This window comes from Jatropha curcas, chromosome 1 (assembly GCF_041381405.1).
Source record: "Jatropha curcas cultivar XTBG-Jc1 chromosome 1, XTBG_Jcur_1.0, whole genome shotgun sequence".
In the NCBI taxonomy this organism is placed as follows: Eukaryota; Viridiplantae; Streptophyta; class Magnoliopsida; order Malpighiales; family Euphorbiaceae; genus Jatropha; species Jatropha curcas.
Window position 1 is genome coordinate 28,467,466 of NC_143151.1, and position 23,462 is coordinate 28,490,927.

Genomic DNA, 23,462 nt, shown 5'->3' on the forward strand with positions numbered 1-23,462 from the left:
GACTAAGTCTCGAGTCGGATTAGACAATTTCTGATAATATGGTCCAAATACCGATGATTTTTTATCATTATAGGTCTCAATGAATTACTACACAGATACCGAAACAATCTAATAAAGTTATTAGTGTAAATAGAAGTTTTAGCATATTTTCATTAAAAAAAACAAATTAATAACAAATTATGAGAATTTTTTTAAATGAAAATTAATGATTAGCTTAGATTAGTATTTTCTTAAATTCCATTATTCAAATTCCACTAATCCATGCCATATTCAAGAAATAGGGCCTTTGATTTAAACGACATCGTTTAAATTACATAACGTGAAGAAGCTCCAAAACGACGTCGTTACTCTTCATCCAATGCCTCTACCAATACCAGATGTTGCCTTGCCTCCCAGTGACCATGTTCTCAACACGAGGGAGGTAGTCAGGTAGCCAGCGGCGGCGATGGAAGCAAAGGCAATGGAAATAAGCAAAAGTTGTTCTGCTCAGCTCAGGTTTGGACGTAGACATATAACATACAGGCATTATTACACCGTAGATTCGCAGTTTGTGATCTTTCACGAATTGGGTCCGTTTTATAAGTTTTAACTTAAATTCATTTGCTTAGATTTTTTATTTTAGCTAAAATGATATAAATCCTTTCCCAAAGCCTCAATTTTGAAACTTTCGAGTAAGTCGAGGTCCAAGTTTTGTGCTTTGAAGTTAGTTCTTTACTAGCATTGCAGCATTGCCTTATTTTTATGGTGCAAGCTGCAATTTTGATTCTACAAAATGCGAACAGGTGACTTTGTCTAATTAGAATTAGGGTTTGTTTTGCACTGTTGTTGCTGTGGAAGTTGAGAAACTCAGAAAAGCACTATCTTGGAATATGATATATTTGGCATGTTTGAGAAATAAAGCTCCGAAAGTTGTTTGCAATAGCATTCATGGCATGTTTGAATAATATGGGACAGAGGAAAGGAAATAGACATGCAAAATAAGGAGGGATAAAAGTAAATTATTTTCCTTCCTTTTTGTTTGGATAGGAGAGAGTGGAGGGAAAATTAGTTTGTTTTCCTTGTTAGTTTGATTGTCCTCAATTTCCTTCTTATTTTCTCAACAAATTGGAGAGAGTAGATATGCAGGGAAATTACCAGAATATTTTCCTCCACAAATCCAAACAAGGGAAACATCAGTCAATCTTATTTTAACTTATCCAACAAAAGGGTTAGAGGCATTTTGGTAGTCTGGTGGCCTTAGGTGCACAAAATCCTGGGTAATAAAATGTCAGCTTATGCAAAACCAAGCAGAATCTCGTTATTCTTTCCATTTTTCAAGTGTGAAAGAGGTTTTAGAGTAATTATTGATGTTCTTATCTAATGTAACCTATGAAACAAAAGAAAGAATAGTTCTCATACTTTTCCCTTTGTCTCAATCCATGTGAAACCCCATCCTTGCCATGCATTGCAACCAATCTTGGATTATAGAAATATGAGATATGTAGCTTGGGGTACATTAAGCCACCATGCGAACAAATCCAATGACTAGGTTATTTTAGGAAAAAAATACATGACCTGCAGATCATATATCTTATGTGTAATTATGTGCATGTCAATAGGATTTTCTGTAATGTAGTGTCGATAGATATGATATGTTGCCAAATTACACATATGGAGATTGGATTTTGCCTCGTAGTTTAGTCTTAGGATGTATAATTCTTTTTATGTAGTGTTAATTTAGCATTTTGGCATGCAGTGCTGCAATTTTATGAGAGGTATGACTAACACAGGAGCGATGATAAAATCAGAACACAACATTTCTTGGCTCATTTCTGCATCATGCTCAACTTCTCTGCATTGGTAATTTTTTCAAATCTGAAATTGTCTTTACTAGCTTTTTTTTTTTTCTTTAAAAAAATAATTTTTCAGCAACATCTTTTAATTCATATATATACCAGTCACAAATGCATGTAGGGCTGCTTTGTAAGTGATATGAAAAAAGTGTTAGTAAGATACTGTTTATTATGATTGTTCTAGAGATGTAAGTTCGATTTAACAAGCTTAACTGAATAGTTTTTGGTTTCTCTGATGTACACAAATAAAAGTTACTTTGTGACATAAAATGCAGACTTCAAAATTAAAGAGTGCGCCAAAGGAGATGCCCCAGCAGTTAAAACTTGAGATTCTGTTAGGAGGTCTCAGGTTTGAATCCTTGGTGGGCTGGGAGGGATTGTGGGAAAAGGAAGAGTTAACTGTAGTTCATTTGAATTCGACATGCCAAAAAAAAAAAAAAAAAAAAAAAAAAAAAGAATCAAATGGAGTAAATGAGAGAGCAAATAAATATCTTCCTTATTCTTTCTCTGTTCTTGTTGCTGCAAAAGTTATTTTACATTTTGATAATTTACCTATAAATTCTATATTCAGTTTTATGACTGCCAAACTATTATGATTTTTGGCAATGCATGAAAATACAGCCATCCACTTTGTCCAACATAAAAAACATATTTGTTTGGCATTGCAGGACAAGTCACATGACTTGCATATGACCATCTTTTAGGTGTTACATGCATCTTCATCTGACTTCTTCTTATGTGGCAAAGAAATATTTGCTTGCATTTTCTTGAATTCGTGTGTAAATGTAGTCTGGGATGAAATATTTGTTTCTTGAATCATTGTTTATCTTCTTCTAATGTTCTAGGGTATTGAATGGATTACTATGAAAAGAGATTGAACCTTACGTTTTATATTCTGGCTTCCCTCACCTTGACGTGCATACATAGTTACATAATACATTCATATACATATTTGGAAGTATATCCATGATGCAAAAATGAAAATTAGATATAAGCTTGATGCAAATTGCGCCTGTTGTGAATTGACACTCGAAACAACAAATGGCGACATCTTCACTGGTTGATGCTGCTGTGACCAGAATACAACCTAGTGCTGAAATGCGTTCAATTGGATTCAGGCTGTTTGCTAAGCATGTTTCCATCTATTCTGCTATCCTCCTCTGATTGCATTGTTTTGTCTATATAAGCCTTTGTATATTGGCAGCTCTGTCGGCATTGGAGAACCCATTCTGTAATTAAAGTTGATTGCAATTGCAGCTGTTTGAAGTTGAATATATGATTAATTTCCCATTCAATTTTATTAAACAAAAGTACCCCAAAAGTCTCAAATTTTGTGGCAAATTCTCTATTAGGACTAACATCCTTATTTTTTCTAATCAATAGAGACTCAAATGGTAGTTTACTAAATCTCAGGGGTTTCTAGTAATTTAGATTTGTTTTCATTTTCACAAAATAATCATCATTTTTAGTGGTGATAACTTTAATTGCTAGAAAATGTTCAGTCTAAATTAAAAATGAAAACAGAAGAGAAGGGAAGGGGGGCATAGCAGTGAAGTTTAGGTTCTGTTTGATGAGCTATAATGGAATGGAATATAATATAAATGGATGTATTTCTACTGTAACATTACACTACAAATACATATGATTGCATTACATTTCATTCGACTTACCAAATGGAGTCTTAGAGTGCACAAAAATATTTGAACATATTAGTATAAGCTAACCCAAGCCAACAAATAATATTATATTAAAAAATTAATAATTAGGTACCAAGACTGCAGCTGTTTAATAGTGAGCGGGCCAGGAAATGCAGAATGCTTTGATGGACTTGGAAGAATCTAGTAATGGAAATTGCAGTTATTTTGAGTGAAGGATGATATTGAAGAAATAGCATCTAACGAGAAAAGGCGCACATTTAGATGAAAGAAAGCCCATATATATGTGATGTAAGGTGAAAGAAATGGAGAAATCTTCATCTTAATTTCTGCATAAGCTAAGATCAATCTTTGATGGTCTATAATTCAATGCAGTAAGGCTGTAGACACAGAGATTGGGTTGTTTGGCTTTGATTGTTATCTGATCTGATGTGGATTTGTATCCAGGAACATTGCATGACTTAGATGAACTCCAAATTAAGCTTGCTTCACAGGCAGATTCAATGGCTGCTTCTGCGCATGCCATCCCATCAACAGCTGGTATTTCCAACTTGTAAATTCCATGCCTATTTGTGGTTCTGTTTACTGAGAATGTTACTTGTTCTCTGATTTTTGGTGCAATTGCTTTGAACTTGCAGTCTATTTTAACTCCTGCACCTGGTTATACATATGTAAATGATAATAATATATTAGCTCCATTTATGTCTAAAACTCCATAAAAATTTGTAATAAAACTTGAAAGCAGCTATGGGCTGTTAGAGATTAGTTACCTGGTAAGAAGTAGCTGTGTCTGGAGAAGCTGTTGTTGGAACAGATGTCACAGTAAACAAAACCCATTACAGTGATATGGGCATTTGTTCTGCTTGGCACAACCTTTGAAGATAGTGACTTGATAAACAAAAATGAGAGAACGAAGAGAATCACTGGATTCATGGCAGCAAAATCTTGAGGAGGAACAAAAAAACGGATAGGCAACTCTATGATCCGATGGATTTTAGTAAATACTAATCAAAGCCTTACGATATAGTAGAAGATGAGTTCTGTTATTGCGGATAAGCAAAAGGGAGTTGGTGGAGATCCAACTGTAAGCAAAAGTTGAGGAGATTTATCTTTTTCGCTAGAAACAAAGACATGTGAATGTAATTTGGCATATATGGGGTTTCATGCGTAGGAAAGAGAAAGAGAAAGAGAAAGAGGGTATCTTCTCTTTGTTTATGAGAAATCTCTGATGTGGGGCTTGATTTCAAGGTTTCTTTTTCTGGGTAGCTCAAAAAGGAAGTTAAAGGTATTTATAGGATTACTGGAATGGAAGTTGATGTTCAATGAAAGTTGAAAAGAAATAATAAAGACAGATTAAACCTCTGTTTAACGACAACTTATTGACTCAAAACTCTTCTTAATCAACATAGATTGCAAATTGAACCCATTGTTGTGGAATTTGAACAAAGAAATTCTCTTTGAATTTATTGCACATGCACACAAAAGCATGTTCATGTATGGAGTAAATAGTTGAAGATAAGGCTTCAGAGAAGATAAACCTATCTACATGCTAGATAGGAAGTGTTCATGTTGTTCATGTGAGCTTTAAAGGCATCACAAGAGTTGCCAAGAAAGAAGAGAATTTCTTGTTCAACTGCAAAATCAAACACATAATGAAGGAGAAGTTGATGTTTTCTTCCATCAAACTCACCTTGCTTTTCTTTATTCTTTTAGAGAAAGGTGTTCCTTCCATGGGACTAAGAAAGTTGGTACCATGGCCAAGTTGGTAGAGCTTATAGTAATGTTGCTAGCCAAGCCATAATGAAATAGAATTCCCAGTTCAAATAACCCCTTATTTATGGTTTTCTGAGAGGTTGAAGGTTAGCCATTTGTTTCTTTCAATTAGGAACCGAACATTTTTATTTTTTCTCCATGGGACTTTAGGTATACATTTATATTTAATTTTAAATACTTACAGTCAGGAATGTTCTTCTCTCAGTTTTATACGTATTAAAGAGGAAGTTAATATTTTTAATTAAGGCAAAATTACTTATACACGCGAGTGGAAATTTACTAGGTTTTTTTTTTTTTCCTCAATCTATTCTTTCCCTAAAACCTTACTTAAAAAATGTACATTTGTGGACTATAATTTTGTCCCCTAAAAAGCATTTTGAGAAATTTTGTAACAAAAAAAAAAAAAAAAAATGAGTTTTTGACTAATAGTGATTTTTTATGAATTGTGAGGTTATGAGTTAGAATTAGTTTAATACACAATTAAAAAAATAATTTAGAATTTCATTATTAAAAGTTTATATAATGGGAAATTTATTTGAATTATATTATTATGACGACATATTTTGTAGTCAAAATGCAACTTCTATTTCATGTCAAGGGAACTATGAATTTACTAATTAAAAGGAGCCCAGGCTTATAACCCATTTTCTCAATGATCCATAGTCCCAATGGGCTATAAGTAACCCACTTTATGTTGAACATAAAAAGCCCACTAACAAATCTGATTCTTGGACAGTCCATTAGCTATTCATTCCATTGTCCGCATTTTCTATTTTTTCTCCAACTCAGAAATCTTTTACTCTTCATTTAGATCAGAAGACCAATCAGGACAACCATTTAATATGAGATGAAAAAAAAAAAAAATGAGCTTGTAATGTGGTTTTATTTCGTGAATGAGAGCTTTTATCAGCACAAAATTTCTATGAATCAACTCTCGTATCTCTCGAAGTCTACGAGAAATAGTCTAGTTATATGTACCGTTAAGCAGACACAGCATGGATATCTTGTAGTTACACAAAATGATAATGATAATGTGAAAATTTTTTGTCTATTTTTTGTAATTTTATATCTCAAATTTCTATAAATATTTTATAATTAAAATAAATTTATTTTTATTACTTGATATTATTTGAAATGAAGAAAGCAGGCTTTCAAAATATGAAAGAAGTAATTACAAAGAGTGAATTTTATTTTATTTATCTATTTATAAACATAAACTTTTTAGAAAAATACATTCAAAGCTGCAAATAAACTTAAACCTTTGGTATGTTGTTTGAGACTCACTTAATCGATATGTAATCATATAAATTCGAATACAAGAACAATTCAAGCACCATCGAGGAACACATAACAACACATAGCACGACATTACACATAGGAGTAAAATGTTAATTCTTATTTATATATCAAATATTATATCAAGGCAACCAAGATTAAATAAGGCAATTAATGGCACCTTTCATAGGCGTAGGGGCACCTATAAAGGGCCGGAACAAGTACTCTAACATCCAAGTGATTTTAACCACCTGTCACTCCCCTGCATTTGAAAAAGATTAATTCAAATTGATTCAATAAAGTTAATAAATTGAGCTCAAATTCAAATTGAAACTTGTTAGAAATAAAATATTTCTTTAATTATAAAATATAAAATATAAAAATACTCGAAAATATTTGAGAGAATGTACGGACTTTAAGAGAATTGTAGTGGGTTGGCTTGGCCTTCAACAGTCCAAGACTATACTGAAGCAATGGAAGACCCTTTGGACTGTTGCTTTTTACTGTTTCAAAGAGGTCCCTGAACTCGACTCGATTGTTGTTTAGAAGGTACCTTAACTCCCACTATGCCATTGCCATGGCTAATAACGTTAATAACGTTTGTTCTATCCTATGGAAACAAATCATAAGACAACTTTGATGTCTTCCTTCAAATAATTTTATAACTAAAGCTTATTATATTTCTTGATTAAATTTTCATTTTTCCGTTTAATAACAACATTTACATAGTCATGCAAATAATGAATTTGTTAAGAAATTCAAAAATTAAGAAAGAAGAGTTCTAAATATCAAATGATTTGATCGCTTGATTAAGCTTAAATTATTTGCAATACTTAGAAAATATAATGATTAAACAATATTTTAAAATATAAACTGTAATTCTTATTGTTACTATTTAATCTTCCAATCCTTTGTAACCATCTGAATTACATGTATTTATATAAATACCGTGACGTGAAATTAATAATTAAAAAATGTTAATTATGGAAATGTAAATAAACCCACTAAAAATATTGGTATTACTATTTGCCTAGACGATCGTGTTTGGACAAAGTTGGCATGCAGTAGCATGAAATGGAGACATGGGTATGAAACGGTAATAGTAAGAGATGCCGCCTAGGGTTGGAGAGAGACTGAGACAAGCACTTCGTTCCTTTGGCAAATCCAAGGTGCAGGCGGCGCCACCGACGCCACAACCGACGACGACCTTGCCTATGTCATTCCAATATTTTTGTCTTCTTCTTCACTTGCTCTTCTTCCACCTCATTAATTACTTCTCTTTCGTTCTCTCTCCCCTCACTTATTTAGTTACTGTACTATTTCCTAAATATTACCATTATCAAAAAAAGAACTTATTATTTCCATTAATTCTTATTAAAATTAAAAATTAAACTACTATTTTTGTAGATGAGATAAATATGCTACTAACCCTGATCTATCATATTAGATTACTCAAACCCTTATCTTTAAAATTAAGAAAACATTACCATATAATCCTTATAGTTTACGAAACTCCATCCTTATCTTTTAGGAAATAAACTAAAATGTCCTTATAGTTTAATTCTGTAAGACTATAAAGTCTGATAGGAATAGGATCTGAATTGAGCAAACCAAAGTCCGAGCAACAAAAGAGGCCGAGCAACTAGTCGAGTCCAAACAATATTTAATCTCATTTAAATAAATGTAATATTCAGTCAAACAGATCATTAAGAGTTATTAAATTGTTGAGATTCTTGCTCGGCATTCATAGTTAAGATTCTTACCATAAAAGTTATACGGTCAGTTACAGTCTAAATTGTACTATAAATAAGTGTATGAGAACAAGGAAATGATTATCTGATTTCTAGATTAGCAGTAGCAAACATATCTCTTGAGCACTTTTTCAATTTACTCTTATCAAGGTCTTTTCGTCCAATTTTTGCATCTTTTATGTTAAGTGCCTTATTAAATGATGAAAATACCCCTTTTATTTTTTAAAAACTATAGAGACATACTAGTTGTATTTTCAAACCATAGGGACTGTATTGTAATTTTTCTAGCATAATATTTTAGTATCTCTCAGCTGACTTCTGTGTTTTCTTATTAACTTAACAAAAAGATACCAAAATTGAGCAGAATGACCTAATAATGTAACAGAAACAAAATAGAGAGACAAATTAGTATATTTAAAAAAAAATAAAGACGAATTAATTGTATTTTACAAACCACGCGGATCATACTATAATTTTTTGAAAAATTAATTTCAAATCACCATTTACTGCTCAAAAATTCCCATAATAGATCTTTGAAAGCCAAAAGCTTCAAAAGTGCGGGCCTCCTTGTTGAGGCAAAATCATACAAGTATTTAGGCATGGCCATATTGCGGTTCCGGGAACCGGAACCGTCGGTTCGAACCGGCCCGGAACCGGAACCGGAACCGGTGAGAACCGGAACCGGGACGAACCGGAACCGGAACCGGAAAATTCCGGTTCGGTTCCGGTTCCAGCAAATGTGGAACCAGAACCGGCGGTTCCATAGAACCGGTCGGAACCGGAATGGAACCGCCGGTTCTCCGGCCGGTTAGAACCGCCGGTTCGAACCGGTTCGAACCGGCGGTTCTAGCCGTTGTAACTGTCAGATTTTTGTTTTTTTTTTTTTTTTTTTTTTTTTAAATTTGTTGTTAAATGTCTTAACAACAAATCATTATGTTCAAACTTAAAAAAAAAAAATCAATTCAAATTTTTTTTAAAAAAAAATCATTATGTTCAAACTTAAAAAAAAAAAAATCAGTTCAAATTTTTTTTTAAACCGGTCTTAAAAATTTGAAATTTTTTAGGTGTATTTTTAAATTTTTTATGTTCAAATAATTTTTTTTTTAGTTGGTCTTGATATTTTAAAATTTTTTAACAGTATTTTTAAATTTTTTATGTTAATATAATTTTTTTTTTTAAACCGGTATTCAAAATTTAAAATTTCAAATTATGCGATTCGCCGGAAAACCAATCGGAACCGTCGGTTTTGTAATCGGATCGGAACCGGAACCGGAACCGGAACCGGACGGTTCCAAACCGGAACCGGAACCGGCCAATTTCGGTTCGGTTCCGGTTCCAGCTTTTCTGGAACCGGAACCGCCGGTTCCGGAACCGGAACCGCCGGTTCCGGAACCGTGGCCATGCCTACAAGTATTGATCCAATTTGTCTTTATACATTCTTCTAAATAAGTCCTTTTCAGAATATGTCATGCAATTATTAATTTATTATGAAGTCCTTCCTTGTCTTATTAATTGATACACTGAGCAGGGCCAATACATTTCATTCCTTCTCTTTATTTGATTTTTAATTATATTGAATATGCCCTTTTATGATTTTTTTTAATTAAAATTAAACCTCCATAAATTCCCTAGTTCCTTGTTTCTCAATTGGGCCGGCCCAAGGAAAGTGGGGCCCTATAAAGAAATTGTCAAGTAGTGCAATCACAGGCTTTCCCAAAGTAGAGTTATAGACAGATAACCCAAGATGACAAAATTAAACCTCTAGGAAACAGCTTATAAACCTTGTAAAGGTGATAATATTGGAGGTGTTTACTCACAAAGCTCCAATTAAGTGAAATTAACATAATTTTTGTCACATTCTTCTTTCTTTTTCAACTCCAAACTGTACAAAAAGACAATTTTTTTGAAATAAAAAGAGAAAAAACACTCTCTAATTAGCTTCTTCTATCTAAATTAAACCATACCCACCAATGTTTATACCAAATATTAATCAGAGAAAACTCAATTGAGGAATGATCAATTCTGTTTGTGGAAGAATGGGTTCAATCAAAAGTGAAAGCTCATCAGTTTCTTCCGAGTTGAAAAATAAAACATTACTATCTTCTTCTGAGTTAGAACACAATAATCACTTAGCTCCACCAAACCTTACTTTCCCTGCAGTGAAATATGAGTTGGATGGAGATGTTGAAGTTCAGTCACCGGATAGTTCCATGTGGGAAACATTTTTCTCCGATCATTTGGATTCCGATTTCATGATATTATCTCCAGTGAGGAACTTACCATCTCCACAAGCTTGGAGTTGTAATTATAGTTATGTTCATTCAACGCAAGGGCAAAGCATTTCGGGTTGTTCGCCTCCGCGACAATATTTATCTCAGCTTACTGCTACTAATAATAGTCTTAAAGGAAGAGGGCAAAGTCCTTTGCATAGAGTATTTAACTCTCCAAATAATAATAATAATAATAATAATAACAACAATCAATTTATGCAAATTGAGAGTCTTTCTTCTTTGCCTGCTTTTGAAGATTTCTTGGATGATTATGCTAATAATAATAATCAGAGAGATGGAATTATTAGTGGAGGGTATCAACCTAGTAGGTTTTCAACTGGGAATAGTGCAAATTCTTTTGATATTGAAACCTCAATTCCTGCAGTTTTGGATTGTTTGGACATGCATAATCCTTCTTCCAGGTTTGGTGCTTCGGTTAGTGAAAACTCTTCAGTAAGATCTCAGGACAGAGATATTTATCAAATGACTTCTCTTTCTCAACAACTGCAACAAGAACAACTGGAGAAACAACCACCACCACCGTCAACAACGCCGCCGGCTCCGCTGCCACCAGTAGCAACAGCACTTCCAGAGCAGCAACAGCAGAATTTTAACCATAGCTTGATGTCTCCTTTCCCTATTGGTTCGGAGCAGGTGAATCCCTATTATGTATTTATTGTTAATTATGATATTAAATTCAATATTAATTATTTATCCATATTATGTATTTGTTCATTAAGTTGATATATAATTTTTTTAACTCAGGAACAAGACAGTGGGCTTGAACTAGTACACCTTCTCCTTGCATGTGCAGAGGCAGTAGCCAAAGAAGACTACATGTTAGCAAGAAAATATCTGCACCATCTAAATCGAGTGGTTTCACCTCTTGGAGATTCCATGCAAAGAGTTGCTTCTTTTTTCACTGAAGCCTTAAGTGCTAGACTTGCTGCAACTCTGACAGCTAAGCCCAATACTAATACAAATTCCACTTCTTCTACAAAACCCTTCTCTCCTTACCCTCCAAACTCCTTGGAAATCCTCAAGATCTACCAAATCCTCTACCAAGCTTGCCCCTATGTGAAATTTGCTCATTTCACCGCTAATCAAGCCATTTTCGAAGCATTCGAAGCGGAAGAACGCGTTCATGTCATTGACTTAGATATCCTTCAAGGCTATCAATGGCCAGCTTTCATGCAAGCATTAGCAGCAAGACCCGGCGGAGCTCCATTTCTTCGAATAACAGGGGTTGGGTCCAGCATAGAAAGCGTAAGAGAAACGGGTCGGTGCTTAACAGAGTTAGCTCACTCACTGCACGTTCCATTCGAGTATCATCCTGTAGCAGAAGAATTAGATAATCTAAAACCCCATATGTTTAACAGAAGAGTCGGTGAAGCTCTCGCCGTTAACTCCGTTAACCGGCTCCACCGCGTTCCGGCTAACTGTCTTGGTAATTTATTAGCCATGATACGTGACCAAGCGCCGAATATAGTAACCCTAGTAGAACGAGAAGCAAGTCATAACGGACCATACTTTTTAGGAAGATTTCTTGAAGCGTTGCATTATTACTCAGCAATATTTGACTCATTAGACGCGACGTTCCCACCGGATTCTGCGCAGAGAGCGAAATTGGAGCAGTACATATTCGCACCGGAAATAAGGAATATAGTAGCATGTGAAGGAGCGGAAAGAACAGAAAGACATGAAAGATTGGAGAAATGGAGAAAGTTAATGGAAGGAAAAGGGTTTAAGGGGGTGCCACTCAGTGCAAATGCAGTAACTCAGTCAAGAATATTGTTGGGTTTGTATTCTTGTGATGGGTACAGATTGACAGAAGATAAGGGTTGTTTGCTTTTAGGGTGGCAAGATAGAGCTCTAGTTGCTGCTTCTGCATGGCGATGCTGATGACACTGATATTTTTTTTTTTTTTTTTAAATCTTTTCACGTGTATTCTTGCCTTGGGGCTTCTTTTGTTTGTTATTTGAGGTTTTCAGTTTGTTGGTTCCTTAGCTATAAGTAAAAGACAAACATATATGCACATATATTATCCAAAAAAGAACAACGCAAGTGCCAAGATATGAGAAAAGGGATGATATGGAAAAAGATGTCTGTTTTTTATTATTAGAATGAAAAAAAATAAATTATGATTAGGTTTATATTAATTAATTATTTAAATATCTACCAAATTTTGGTTTTTTGAATAATTAGAGAGAGTAATTAATTTAGAAAAATACTTCATGCAATGACTTTTATTTTTGTAAGGCTTACAGTGGTTTTCACATACAGAAGTCAAAAAGCCAAAAAGAACAATGTTTGGAAGATGGAAAAGAAGATAAAAATTAACCTTGAGAAGAAACATTACAGTTCCAGAAATTGAAAAAATAGGTCGTAAAAGACATATTTCAGGTTGGTAATCAAGAGTGGAAGACATAACAGGTTCCATTAAATAATATGCCTGAGAAACTGTCCGAACCCAAGGCCTTGTATAAAAGAAATTATAAGAACATGTAGAAATACAGAAACACGCGACTTTATAGAACACAAATACATCATCACCAGCATATAGTTACAAAGAAATGACCTCGAATTGAGGCACTAGGTGAATGGCACCATTTTACAAATTATTATCTTTCCAGCAACCAGTATCCATGGCCATGAGATCCTAGCAACTCCAACGCAACCTCACAAGCTTAGAACTGAATGGATCTTGTCTTTTCTCTTACAATATAGAGCATGAACAGAAATTTTTCCTTGGGGCCTCATCCACCTTTTTCTCTGTTTAAACATATAAAGTAAACAAGTCTCTATAACTGAGAAGAAAGCAAATCTCAACTTCTATATCTCATCAGAAATTAGACTCATAGAGGTTTTCATATGAATGACTGTTAACTTTTGCATATTCACGTTTTCATGATAATGTTTTCTTTTACAGCATCAGGGAAGCGATCTTATATATTTTCGATAACATGATCTGACTACTAAATGCATAATATTCTTTGACTTTTATTTCATTTAAGTGGATTCCAGCCAAACACAACCACATAAAGCAACTACTATCAAGATAAAGGTAGCTATAACGCATAAGAGTAACAATTATCAAAATAACTCTACACTGAACAGTGTCATAGGGTAAAAATAAAATCCTAGCAAACATATAGGCCTACCTGTTTTAGCTTTGACTAAAGATGGCTGCACAACTACATGCATGGTTATAACCCCTTTTGGAAGCTCCCCGAAAGGAACCCTACATTGGCCAACGGTCTTGCTGTTTTCCAAAATTTTTCCAGCATTTATCAATTTGATGTCATTTGCTGCCTTGGGTGCAATTTTCTTATCTACACAAATCAGAAAGTTCAGTTTTCTCAAGAAGATGAAACTAATAGTCAAAAGTAAATTATGCATAGAACAAGCATTTAAAAGCCAACAGAAAGAATTGCAAGCCATGAATGTGAACCCAAAAAAAATACCCCATCCTCCATTTTTCCTTTCTTTTTCTTTTCTTACGAATGTTTGATGACTAATATCAATCACAATCAGATCATGCAATTGAAAGAAAAGCAGAAGTATTTAACTTAGACGATACCTAACTTCCAGAGCAACCCAGCCTCACAAAAAAAAGATGAAGGTAGAAAACAAGCCTTACAATCACCACTTCACTCTCCAAATATAATTATTAACAACTGACATTAACAAAACTAAGAGCCCTTTATTTCATCCAGTGGTAATAAGAAACATTTTTCCAGAGTTCTGGTTTTCTGAGCCCACAAGCATTTGACCTAACCCAATGTCACCCAGTCACCCTCATGCTACGTCTCTGAATTCAGAGGAAAAGAAAGTGTTTGATGACTTGGAGGGAAGGAATTTTAAATATACTTGTTTAGCCAAACCCAGCCTGACAATTTGGGAATATGCCTTTGACCAAGCCCATTCGAATACAATAAAAAAATGTGTAAAATAATATATCTTGTTGATAAGATGAGCTTGACAAACACAAATTGGGAGATTGCCCACTTTGGAGGCAGGCCTCAATCAGGCTGGGCCTGAGTCAAAGGAGATTATCCACTGCCAAGTCAAGCTTTTCAGAAGATAAGCCAGGTAGGTCCAAGCAAAACATAAAGATAAATTGTTAAAAGTTAAAACTAACAAGGAAATACAATATTATTGCTGAAGGGAAGGCTCTTCAACAATGTCCCCTTCCTAACGAAGGAAAGTACCTATAAAGGTAATCAATTTGCATGTTCCTGTCTCCTAATATCACAAACATATCATTAGCATAATGTAAAACAGGCAAATAGAACCAAGCCAAGTTTAATGCCAAAGACCACAAAATTATGTCCTTCTGGATCCAATTTGGTTTTGTCTTCCCCAAGGACAGATTAAATATCGGGACACACAGATAAAATAAACATTCAGAGAAGCCGACACTTACAGAATTCTGCAACAATTACTTTGATCACTTTAAAACTCAAATATAATTCAACACAATGTGAAAGAAAAAAACAGAGTACAATCTGGAAAGATGATTTGATATAGATATGTTTGGCTATGGCCAAAATTCAAATTCTAAATGAACAGGACATGTTCCAGACACCAAGTTTTTAGGTGTATAGGAGGATTTACAGAGACATTTGCAGGATGAAACTTGGTAAAACTATACTCCCTACCCTGCCTAAAAAAGAAAGGGGGTGGGAAGATGAGCTCATGATAGTCCACACAATTGCAGGCAGCCAACAGTGATTTGCCTCTCATGCTTTCTTAACACAAGGGCCTTGCAACAAAAGAATAGGAGTCTCAAGAGGGAACCAAAACCAACTTCCACTTAAACACATGATTATGACCAAAATCATTATTTTCAGATAAAGTAGAGTTCATTTGCAAAGAAATAATCTGCATAAACATTTAGTCTGGATGCAAAAACACATAGCAAAATATCATAATTTGAATATTTTATTTGGATGCTATTGAAAAGAAGCTTGTATATGCCAGCAATTAGTCTAGACAAAAATAAGATTGAAGCATAAGGCAAATGAATACATGAGAGAAGTGAGCTTTTAAACTAAGTTTGACAACATGATAATTGACGGAATTGGAAAGATGAAAGTAACGTTACCAAACAAGATGAATAGTTAAGCTGGTTTAAAATATTGAATACAGGAGGAAATTCACCCATGCAAGTATATTATCAGCATTCAAATATCGCATATTTTAAACTAAAACCAAGACCAAGCATATCCAGGAAGAGACCCTATATAATAATTTAACTGAATCCTGACACACGTGTCCCCACGTACTGATTTACTGCCGTATCCAAACATAAGACAAACAAATTTTCCTAGTATACTTGCCAAAATGGAACCAGTCAATATAATTCAACTCGAACAGCTAAGGGACAACAATCCACAGAGGGACTAATCGTTGTTTGTGGATTTAAGCATTTAATACTTAAAAAAAGGATGTACAAAAAAAGAAGGCCCAATTCGATATCAATTCAAAAATGTTTATATAAACAAAAAAAAAGTTAACATAAACCAAAATCGCCTATCCAGTCAATTCAAATTCTCAATATAATCAACTCCTAGGACCAAAATGAAATAACAATTTCTCTTATTCTTTTGAAAAAGAGACAGTTAAAAATTATATTAAACAAAGACTTAAAAAAAATCCTGACCTTTAGGCCACTCAGTGACGACTCTCTCCTTAAGCATAGCCACAGTGGATGCTGGCGAATACCTAAATGGACCAATATCCGATCCATCATACAATCTGAATTTAAGCTCTACCAGGTCCTCCTCCGGCATTTCAGCTTTCTTTCTTCACCACTTCAAAACCAAAAAGTCCGCAACAACAAAACACTTGTCTGAAAAACCTATCCAGTTCAATCCAAACCAACAATTACCACCCAATCCAAACTCCTACATACAAAATCAAATTACAATCAAATTAACACACTGTTTAATTTCAATTCAGTATTGAATTTTCATTTCCTTTTTCTAAAACCAAGCAGAACAAACTGTTAGTGCGATATAAACAAAATAATCAGCAATTACTGAACTAATCATAAAATTAAACCAAACAATTACCTTTCCAGTAAGTAGCTGTTCTCTAGGGTTTATGAGAGCCACAAATACAGAAAAAAAAAACAAAATAACAGATATCAAAGAGAAACCCTAAGCCTAGTCCCGATCTCGAAGCTATAAAATTTTTCTTTCTCTTTGCCTTTTCAATTTCCTACTCCTTTGAGAGAGAAAGAGTAAGAGAGAGTTTTTCCTTTTATAAATTTTTTTTTTTTCTTTACAGAATTCGAGCTCAGAATGCTCTCAGTAATTGTATATATAGTTCCAGTACAAAAGATGCATTTTAGCCAGTTGGAGTTTTCTCCTTCTAATACAGCAACCATTTCTTTGAACTAATTCTAGCCAATTAGGTTCCACTTTCTTTCCCGATGTACTACGTGGTACATTTTTATTGGTTGTATTTGACCAAGTGTTTTACGGGGTGAACAGGAGATTGGTTGCGCGTGTCTTTTTGTTCAGTCTTTCACACTGACTCAAAAAAAAAAACAGTTGCATGTGAGAAATTTAACGCGGTCGGTGAACACGTCGGCGTGACCGCTAATTATAGCACTATTATGAGCGCAATAAGTGCTTTAGTAGTTGTCACGCAAACCGTTCGGCGCGTGGTTTTTTCTTTGGGAAATGAAATGATATATGGGCTAAGTGGGCCAACTGCTTTGATAACTAAATAAATAATTAATAAACAAAACCTATATGGATGGCTTATGGGCCACATTTTTGGGCTCTGGATTCCGAACATATTATTCTCTTTCTTATCATATTTGGGGTTCATGAGCTGTCCAATCACAAATAGATCAAGGGGACAGCCAATGGGCTTAGAGAGAGGAACTGTTGAAACCTAACATTAGTAACAGTATATGTGTTCATAATTGAGAGATGGCCCATTCAAGGGCCCAAAATGACGTGCTTATATGTACGGTATGGGATGTTCAGATGTACGGCTTAAAGGACAATTAAGCCCTTATAATTTTCGAGCATGTCCAATTGGGTCCAAAAGATTTCGTTTGATCCAAATTAATACATGATTTTTCTATTTTGACTTCAACCCATTTTTTTCCAAAAATAATAAAATAAAATATTATGTTTTTAATAATTTTATTACTTGAAAATTAATTTCGATTTTTTACAATTTAATTAAAATTTTCAAACTTGGTTTCTGATGTTAATTTCTATTGGAGATTGCAATGAATTATGAAAGAGTTTAATATAAATTTTATTATTTAAGATTGAATAAAAATTTTACATATACATAAATTTTTGTTGGCTTGTAAAAAGAAAATAAAAAAAGAAAAACAGATTGATCTTCATCTCATAATTTTATTTGAATTCAAAAATTTTTTGTTGCAATTTGAAATGATAAAATGACAAGTATTAATTTTTTTGTTTTAAGTGAAATATACAAATATACTTTAGCTTTTTAATTTTAATGATAAAATTATTACATTATTAACCTAATCAAAAATTAAAAAAATACAAAGTTAGGCTAAAAGCACTTTTAAGGAGTGAATTAGAGGTCTGGAATTCTAATTCTCTACATTTAAACATTCGAACGAAAACGTTTTATTCTCGTAATTCTATCCGGCATAAATTTAGATCAATCGAGTCCATGAACTTTAGATACAACGGTTTAACAGGAAAGTTTGGCTAAAAGATTTTTTTTTTTACCTGAGCAAGTTTGAGAATCAAAAGGACTAAATTAGCCTTTTAAGCCCATGTCGTATTGTAAATATGTGTCGTATTATATTTAGCAAGCACTTAGAATAGTAGTTCAAATGTTGAAGACATTACTTTTAGGCACATGGGAAATTCTTGAAAAATAAATAACCAAAGTAATGACTCAATAAAAAGTACAATATTCGACCTGATTTAATGATAAGATTTATTCTTCTAATATAAGAGATTAAGACTTTGATTCGCATTAATTAATTTTTTGACAGAACTATTAAAAAAAATAAAGGTTGAAAGCTGACACGTGTGCAAGCCCTGAACACAGTAGAGGTGGACCATGTTTCATAGCCATGGAACCTCTGTTGTACGGACGAAACATCAGTTGGTGAAAAGGCTCCATTTCTTTCACACTTTTGGCTTCCAAACCCTCAGACCGTGCGTCGTGGAAAGGTTCTTTCAGGTCAAGTTAAATCACGGCATGTACCGGCAACACCCAAATGGACCCACCCCATCAACTTCGGACAATCTGTTTCCCACCTACCTATAATCGACGGTCGATGAACATAATGTAGTAACTGGTACTGTCAGTATCCGGTTGATACATGAAATGGAGAAGGAGCACCACCACCACCACCGTAAAGGTAGTGTGTTATCCGGAGGTAAAATTTTCACCCTTCTTTTGAAAAATTATAGGCAAAAAATTAACAATCATAATGCTTTCAGTTAAAGAAATAAAAGAAGCCAACATTAACAGCAATAACAAGTAAACATATAATTTTTTTTTTTTTTCATTTTTCTTTCTATACAGAGGAGGGAGCGATTACATTTCTCTTAAAAGACTCAGATTAGTGAAAAACACAAGCAAACCAAGGGACCCATATGTAGAAAAATAGGTCAGCGATAGGAAGAAGAAACCCAAAAGAAAGAAAGCTAACACGTGAGTGATTAGTGTATGCAAAATAGACGAGCTAGCTAGACTGCTAAACTCCAAGTACAAGTCCTCCTCTTCCTCTGCTTTTCTTTACTATATATATCAAGTCATTTTCTTTTTCTTGTAAAATATCATCAAAGCCAAAGAGCACCAGCCTGTTTAAGAAGAGGAACAAGAGAACCATTAATATGAGAAGCCATAACTCTATCCATCGCACCAACAAGTTTACCACCAATAAAAACAACAGGAACAGCTGAAGAACTTCCAAGAAGCCGCATAAGAGCTTTCTCCATTTCTTTCCCCCTTGGGTCTTGATCAAGCTCGTGGACTGTAGGGTTAACTCCCATACCACAAAACAGCCTCTTTATAGCATGGCACATGCAGCACGTGCTTATGCTAAAGATCACCACCGCATTCTCAGAAGCTAAACTTTCTATACGTTCTAATGGGTCACCGCCGGAGCTGCCGATGTTTCTCGGCGGCATGTAAGAACCCCATGATGACTCTGTTTGGTACATTTTTTTTTTTTCTTTTTTGTCAAGAAACAGAAAGAGTAATTGTTTAGAGTTGTGAAGGATGAAAGTGAAAGGTTTTGGTGTGGAAGGATATGCAAAGAGATGGTGATATTTATAGGGGTGAAGGAGAAGAAGTAAAGGAATGGAATCATGATTTTATTTTATTTTTTTTTATTTATAATAATATTTGCAATAAAGAAATTTGAGGGGGTAGTTTGGTAATTAAAAGGTTGGTTTGTCATGTAGTCGTCAGCGACTCAAACGCATGCCAAAGAAAGAGATTTTCTTGAGTAAAAAGGCTTCTTTAAGCTTTATGAGCTTTGTCATCTTGCACTTCAAAGAGACACTTTCCAGGTTCCAGTTCCACCAAAAATATATATATATAATGCGTGACGTCATTAATTTTGGTTTAATGAATTATTGGAATTATCTTCTTATATATGAAGGGATTAAGATTTTTTTAATTAATTTATGTCTTTATATATTGTCATTAAATTTAAGAATATATATTGATCCTGGTGGTTTTCCCGCACCGTGTGTGCGGGTTAATACCTATAAATAACTGATATGAATTAAATTGGTCGAAAAATATAAATAAATTTAAGTACAGAATTTTTAGCAAAAAATTTAAGGTTTCCTTTTTTTATTTTTTTAAAAAGAAACATAAAGATTAAAAGTAATTTATTTGGTAGAGAAACAGTATAACCCTGGAGAGACATGAAGAACAGGCTTTATGAGAAGGGAGTTATTGGTTAATAGACGGCTGTTCCAGTCGTTCTTGTCGGCCCCACTACACGAATTTAATTTAATTATTTTATTTTAATAATATATAGATCAAATTATCTAAAAATAATAATAATAATAGTATATGGAGCAAAGGAACGTGGCCGTCACAGACCTTTGTTTCTTTTTGCTGACGCGACCTTCATGCGCATTTTAGCCCCTTCTCTTGGGACCCTATCAGCTCCACGTCTCGTTGGGCCTCCCTTTCCAGTTCTCCCCCTACTCGCCTCTAGTTTTCGCTTCACATTGAAGGGTCAAAATGAGATTTCACTATATTAGTATTTTAGACAACAGTTTTTTTAATCCCTATATTAATTTAATTACCATTAATTATTAAACTAAATCTTAATTTTTCTTTTGCGTTGCTCCTTCGGTTAAAGAATAGATAAGGTCGAATAATACTGATACTCTTGAGCATGTGGGTTTGCAAAACAATGGATTGATAATATTCTTAATCTCATGGCCTTTGATGCTAACTTATAATTATGGCATATGTTTTGTTTTGATTTGGACGGTTTCTATATATATATATATATTGAAGAATTCTTTAAAAGCCTAGAAAAAAAATTATAATTTTTTTTTACTATTACATCCATCGTCAATCTTTCCAAACTCCGTATCGAAAAAATGATTACGTTAAAAATTATTTTCAATATATCGATTTCATGACTCTATTTATTTAAACAAACTGTATTAGATAAAATATTTCGTCAATTTGAAATTTTTCTTTATTATATGAGAATATATGAATACTTAGGTTCTTTTTTACTTTTCTTCCGCCAAGATAATGTATATTAGTTAATTATATATACTGAGGGAACAAAATCACTAGAAAAATATCCCTGATGGGGTATAAGGTCTCGATCCCTGTCGCTTTAGATATTTCCATTAGCTAGGTATAATCTTTCATGTACAGCTTAAAGAGAATAAGTAAGTTTGACTACGGTATAATTTCTTTTTGGTCCGTGTTAAACGAGTCGAAATAATATTATAAAATTATATAAAAGAGATAATCTTTATACAATTAGTGAAATTTTCTATCATAAAATAACTCAAATTCCATATTTTTTTTCTCAAATAATAACAATAATAATAAATAAATAACTTGACACTTTACACTCTTCACGTTTAAATGAATAAGGAAATCACGTCTGAGTTAATACAAACTTAATTTTTTAAATGGAAGTTAGGTGTTACTCCACATTTATATTAGGAATGGAAATTTTCAAAATTCTTCTAAAACAAAGTGGATATAGATACTAATTAAGCACAAATTCTAATTTAGCTGTGTATAAAAATTTATGAATATATGCTTGGAGATTGGAGTTTAAAAAAAAAAAGAGAGTCAAATTTAATTATTAATTATTAAAAATTATAAAATTAATTATAATGGATAGATAGACACACGGTTAGCTCCCATGGCTCACAGCACGCATGCCTCATATATGCTTAAACATGTACGAGGCATGTCCAATGTGAAGCAGTAAACTTTTAATTAATTAAATGAATTAGTAATAACATTTAAGAAAGGGCAGAAAAATATAGAGCTTAAAAAGAAGGAGAAGTCCGTACGAAGGTAGTGTGGGGTTAAAAGAGGAAAAGGAGAAAGTGGGTATTGAGTGTTTAGGATTAGGGGTATCAGCTTTTTGCAGAGAGGAAGAGAAGGAAGGAAGGAAGGGTATGTTTTTGAGTATGAAAGATGGGTGATGAAAAAGAACGATCTTATTCGATTATGCTTGTCGGCTTCTTTTTCTAACTCTTTTTAATCTTCTTATTATTTTTATATAATATATAAAATACAGTCTCTCCCTCACATGTATTCAAATATATAGTAATTTTTTAATCAAATATCTAGCGATTCTTTTTTTTTTTTTTTTTTAAAGGATACCATAAGAAATTGCATCCTTAAATAATTAATATTATTAAACTTTAATTAATATTGTTGATTGATTGAGATTTAGATTTTTCTTTTTTAAATGAATAAGTGTAATTTATTTTAATTTATAGGTGTAAATGAGTCGAGTTGGCTTGCAAGCTGTTTGAGCTCGATTCGGTGCGTTTACATTTCTATTTCAACTCATAGATTGTAAAAATTTTTTACTTTTTCGATAAATACATTTTTTAAAAATTAAATTTGTATTCTCTACTTTATGTGAATATTTATTAATTAAATGTTTTTCATTTTCTTGTAATTCATTTATATGGGAACTTTTAGGTGGGATTAATTTTATTTTCTTATTTTTTTAATGTTATAAGTTTTTAGTAATATATTTTAAATTATATTCTAATATTAATAGAAAATATTTGTTTTTATATAGTATTATATTAAGACTCCGTTTACTTTCGTAAAATAACTTGTAGGATAATAACTTACTGCTCACTATTTACCACCGATCACCACTATCACCAGCCACCACCATTGGCCACCGATGACTTTCATAGTTTAAATTTTTTTTCAATATTCTCATATTTAACAATAAAATTAAAATTTTAAAAATTTAAAAATTTCTATCATCATTAATATTTTTTATGGTCTTATGAGATACACTTTAGTATTTTTAGCTAATTGTTAATATTACAATTAAATAACGAAAAATAAATCATTTGAAAAATATTTTTTAAAAAAATATTTTTCATATAAATTATTTTTCACTAAATTATTTTTCTACAAATTATTTTATGGAAACAAATGAGTATCTGTTCACCCTTTGGAATAGGGAACTATAATAACAGGAAATTACCTGGACCGCCAAACAGAGGATAACAAACGTATCCGTAAATAGCATATTCTGGTTCAGAGGGACAGGGCTCCTTTTCAATTAAAGGGATTGAAATTTCTAACATATCTACTATTTAGTAACATGCATTACATAGGCAACAGTATATAGTGTGGTACGTACTACGTAGTAGCTGTCTCTTAGGTCTAATCTATCCCTTT

The 23,462-nt window shown here is 33.1% G+C and overlaps 4 protein-coding genes and 1 long non-coding RNA gene across 6 annotated transcripts; 2 read left to right on the forward strand and 3 right to left on the reverse strand.

Moving 5' to 3' along the window:
- Positions 1-345: 345 nt before the first annotated feature.
- Positions 346-2,295, forward strand: LOC149499298 (uncharacterized). Its single transcript, XR_016322045.1, has 2 exons — positions 346-495; positions 1,736-2,295. It is a non-coding gene; the product is annotated as an uncharacterized LOC149499298 (long non-coding RNA).
- A 1,130-nt stretch (positions 2,296-3,425) lies between these two features.
- LOC105630169 (major pollen allergen Lig v 1) lies at positions 3,426-4,892 on the reverse strand. Its single transcript, XM_012211903.4, has 2 exons — positions 4,258-4,892; positions 3,426-4,144 (listed from the first exon to the last, which is right to left on the reverse strand). Exons 1-2 carry the CDS (start codon positions 4,418-4,420, stop codon positions 3,810-3,812), a joined length of 498 nt encoding a protein of 165 aa, XP_012067293.1. The 5' UTR covers positions 4,421-4,892; the 3' UTR covers positions 3,426-3,809.
- Positions 4,893-10,298: 5,406 nt separating this feature from the next.
- Positions 10,299-12,699, forward strand: LOC105630363 (GRAS family protein RAM1). Its single transcript, XM_012212167.4, has 2 exons — positions 10,299-11,210; positions 11,322-12,699. The coding sequence occupies exons 1-2, from the start codon at positions 10,299-10,301 to the stop codon at positions 12,456-12,458; spliced, it is 2,049 nt and encodes a 682-aa protein (XP_012067557.1). The 3' UTR covers positions 12,459-12,699.
- A 261-nt stretch (positions 12,700-12,960) lies between these two features.
- On the reverse strand, positions 12,961-16,872 carry MUB4 (membrane-anchored ubiquitin-fold protein 4 precursor). Of its 2 annotated transcripts, none has more exons than XM_012211906.4 (4): positions 16,634-16,872; positions 16,222-16,419; positions 13,718-13,888; positions 12,961-13,328 (listed from the first exon to the last, which is right to left on the reverse strand). In XM_012211906.4, exons 2-4 carry the CDS (start codon positions 16,349-16,351, stop codon positions 13,273-13,275), a joined length of 357 nt encoding a protein of 118 aa, XP_012067296.1. In that variant the 5' UTR covers positions 16,352-16,419; positions 16,634-16,872; the 3' UTR covers positions 12,961-13,272. The 2 variants fall into 2 exon arrangements, with proteins under 2 accessions (XP_012067296.1, XP_012067295.1); XM_012211905.4 differs by having other exon boundaries at positions 16,222-16,465; positions 16,634-16,871.
- Positions 16,873-19,018: 2,146 nt separating this feature from the next.
- LOC105630171 (glutaredoxin-C1) lies at positions 19,019-19,823 on the reverse strand. The gene has a single exon (XM_012211907.4). It carries the CDS (start codon positions 19,742-19,744, stop codon positions 19,361-19,363), a length of 384 nt encoding a protein of 127 aa, XP_012067297.1. The 5' UTR covers positions 19,745-19,823; the 3' UTR covers positions 19,019-19,360.
- Positions 19,824-23,462: the final 3,639 nt, after the last annotated feature.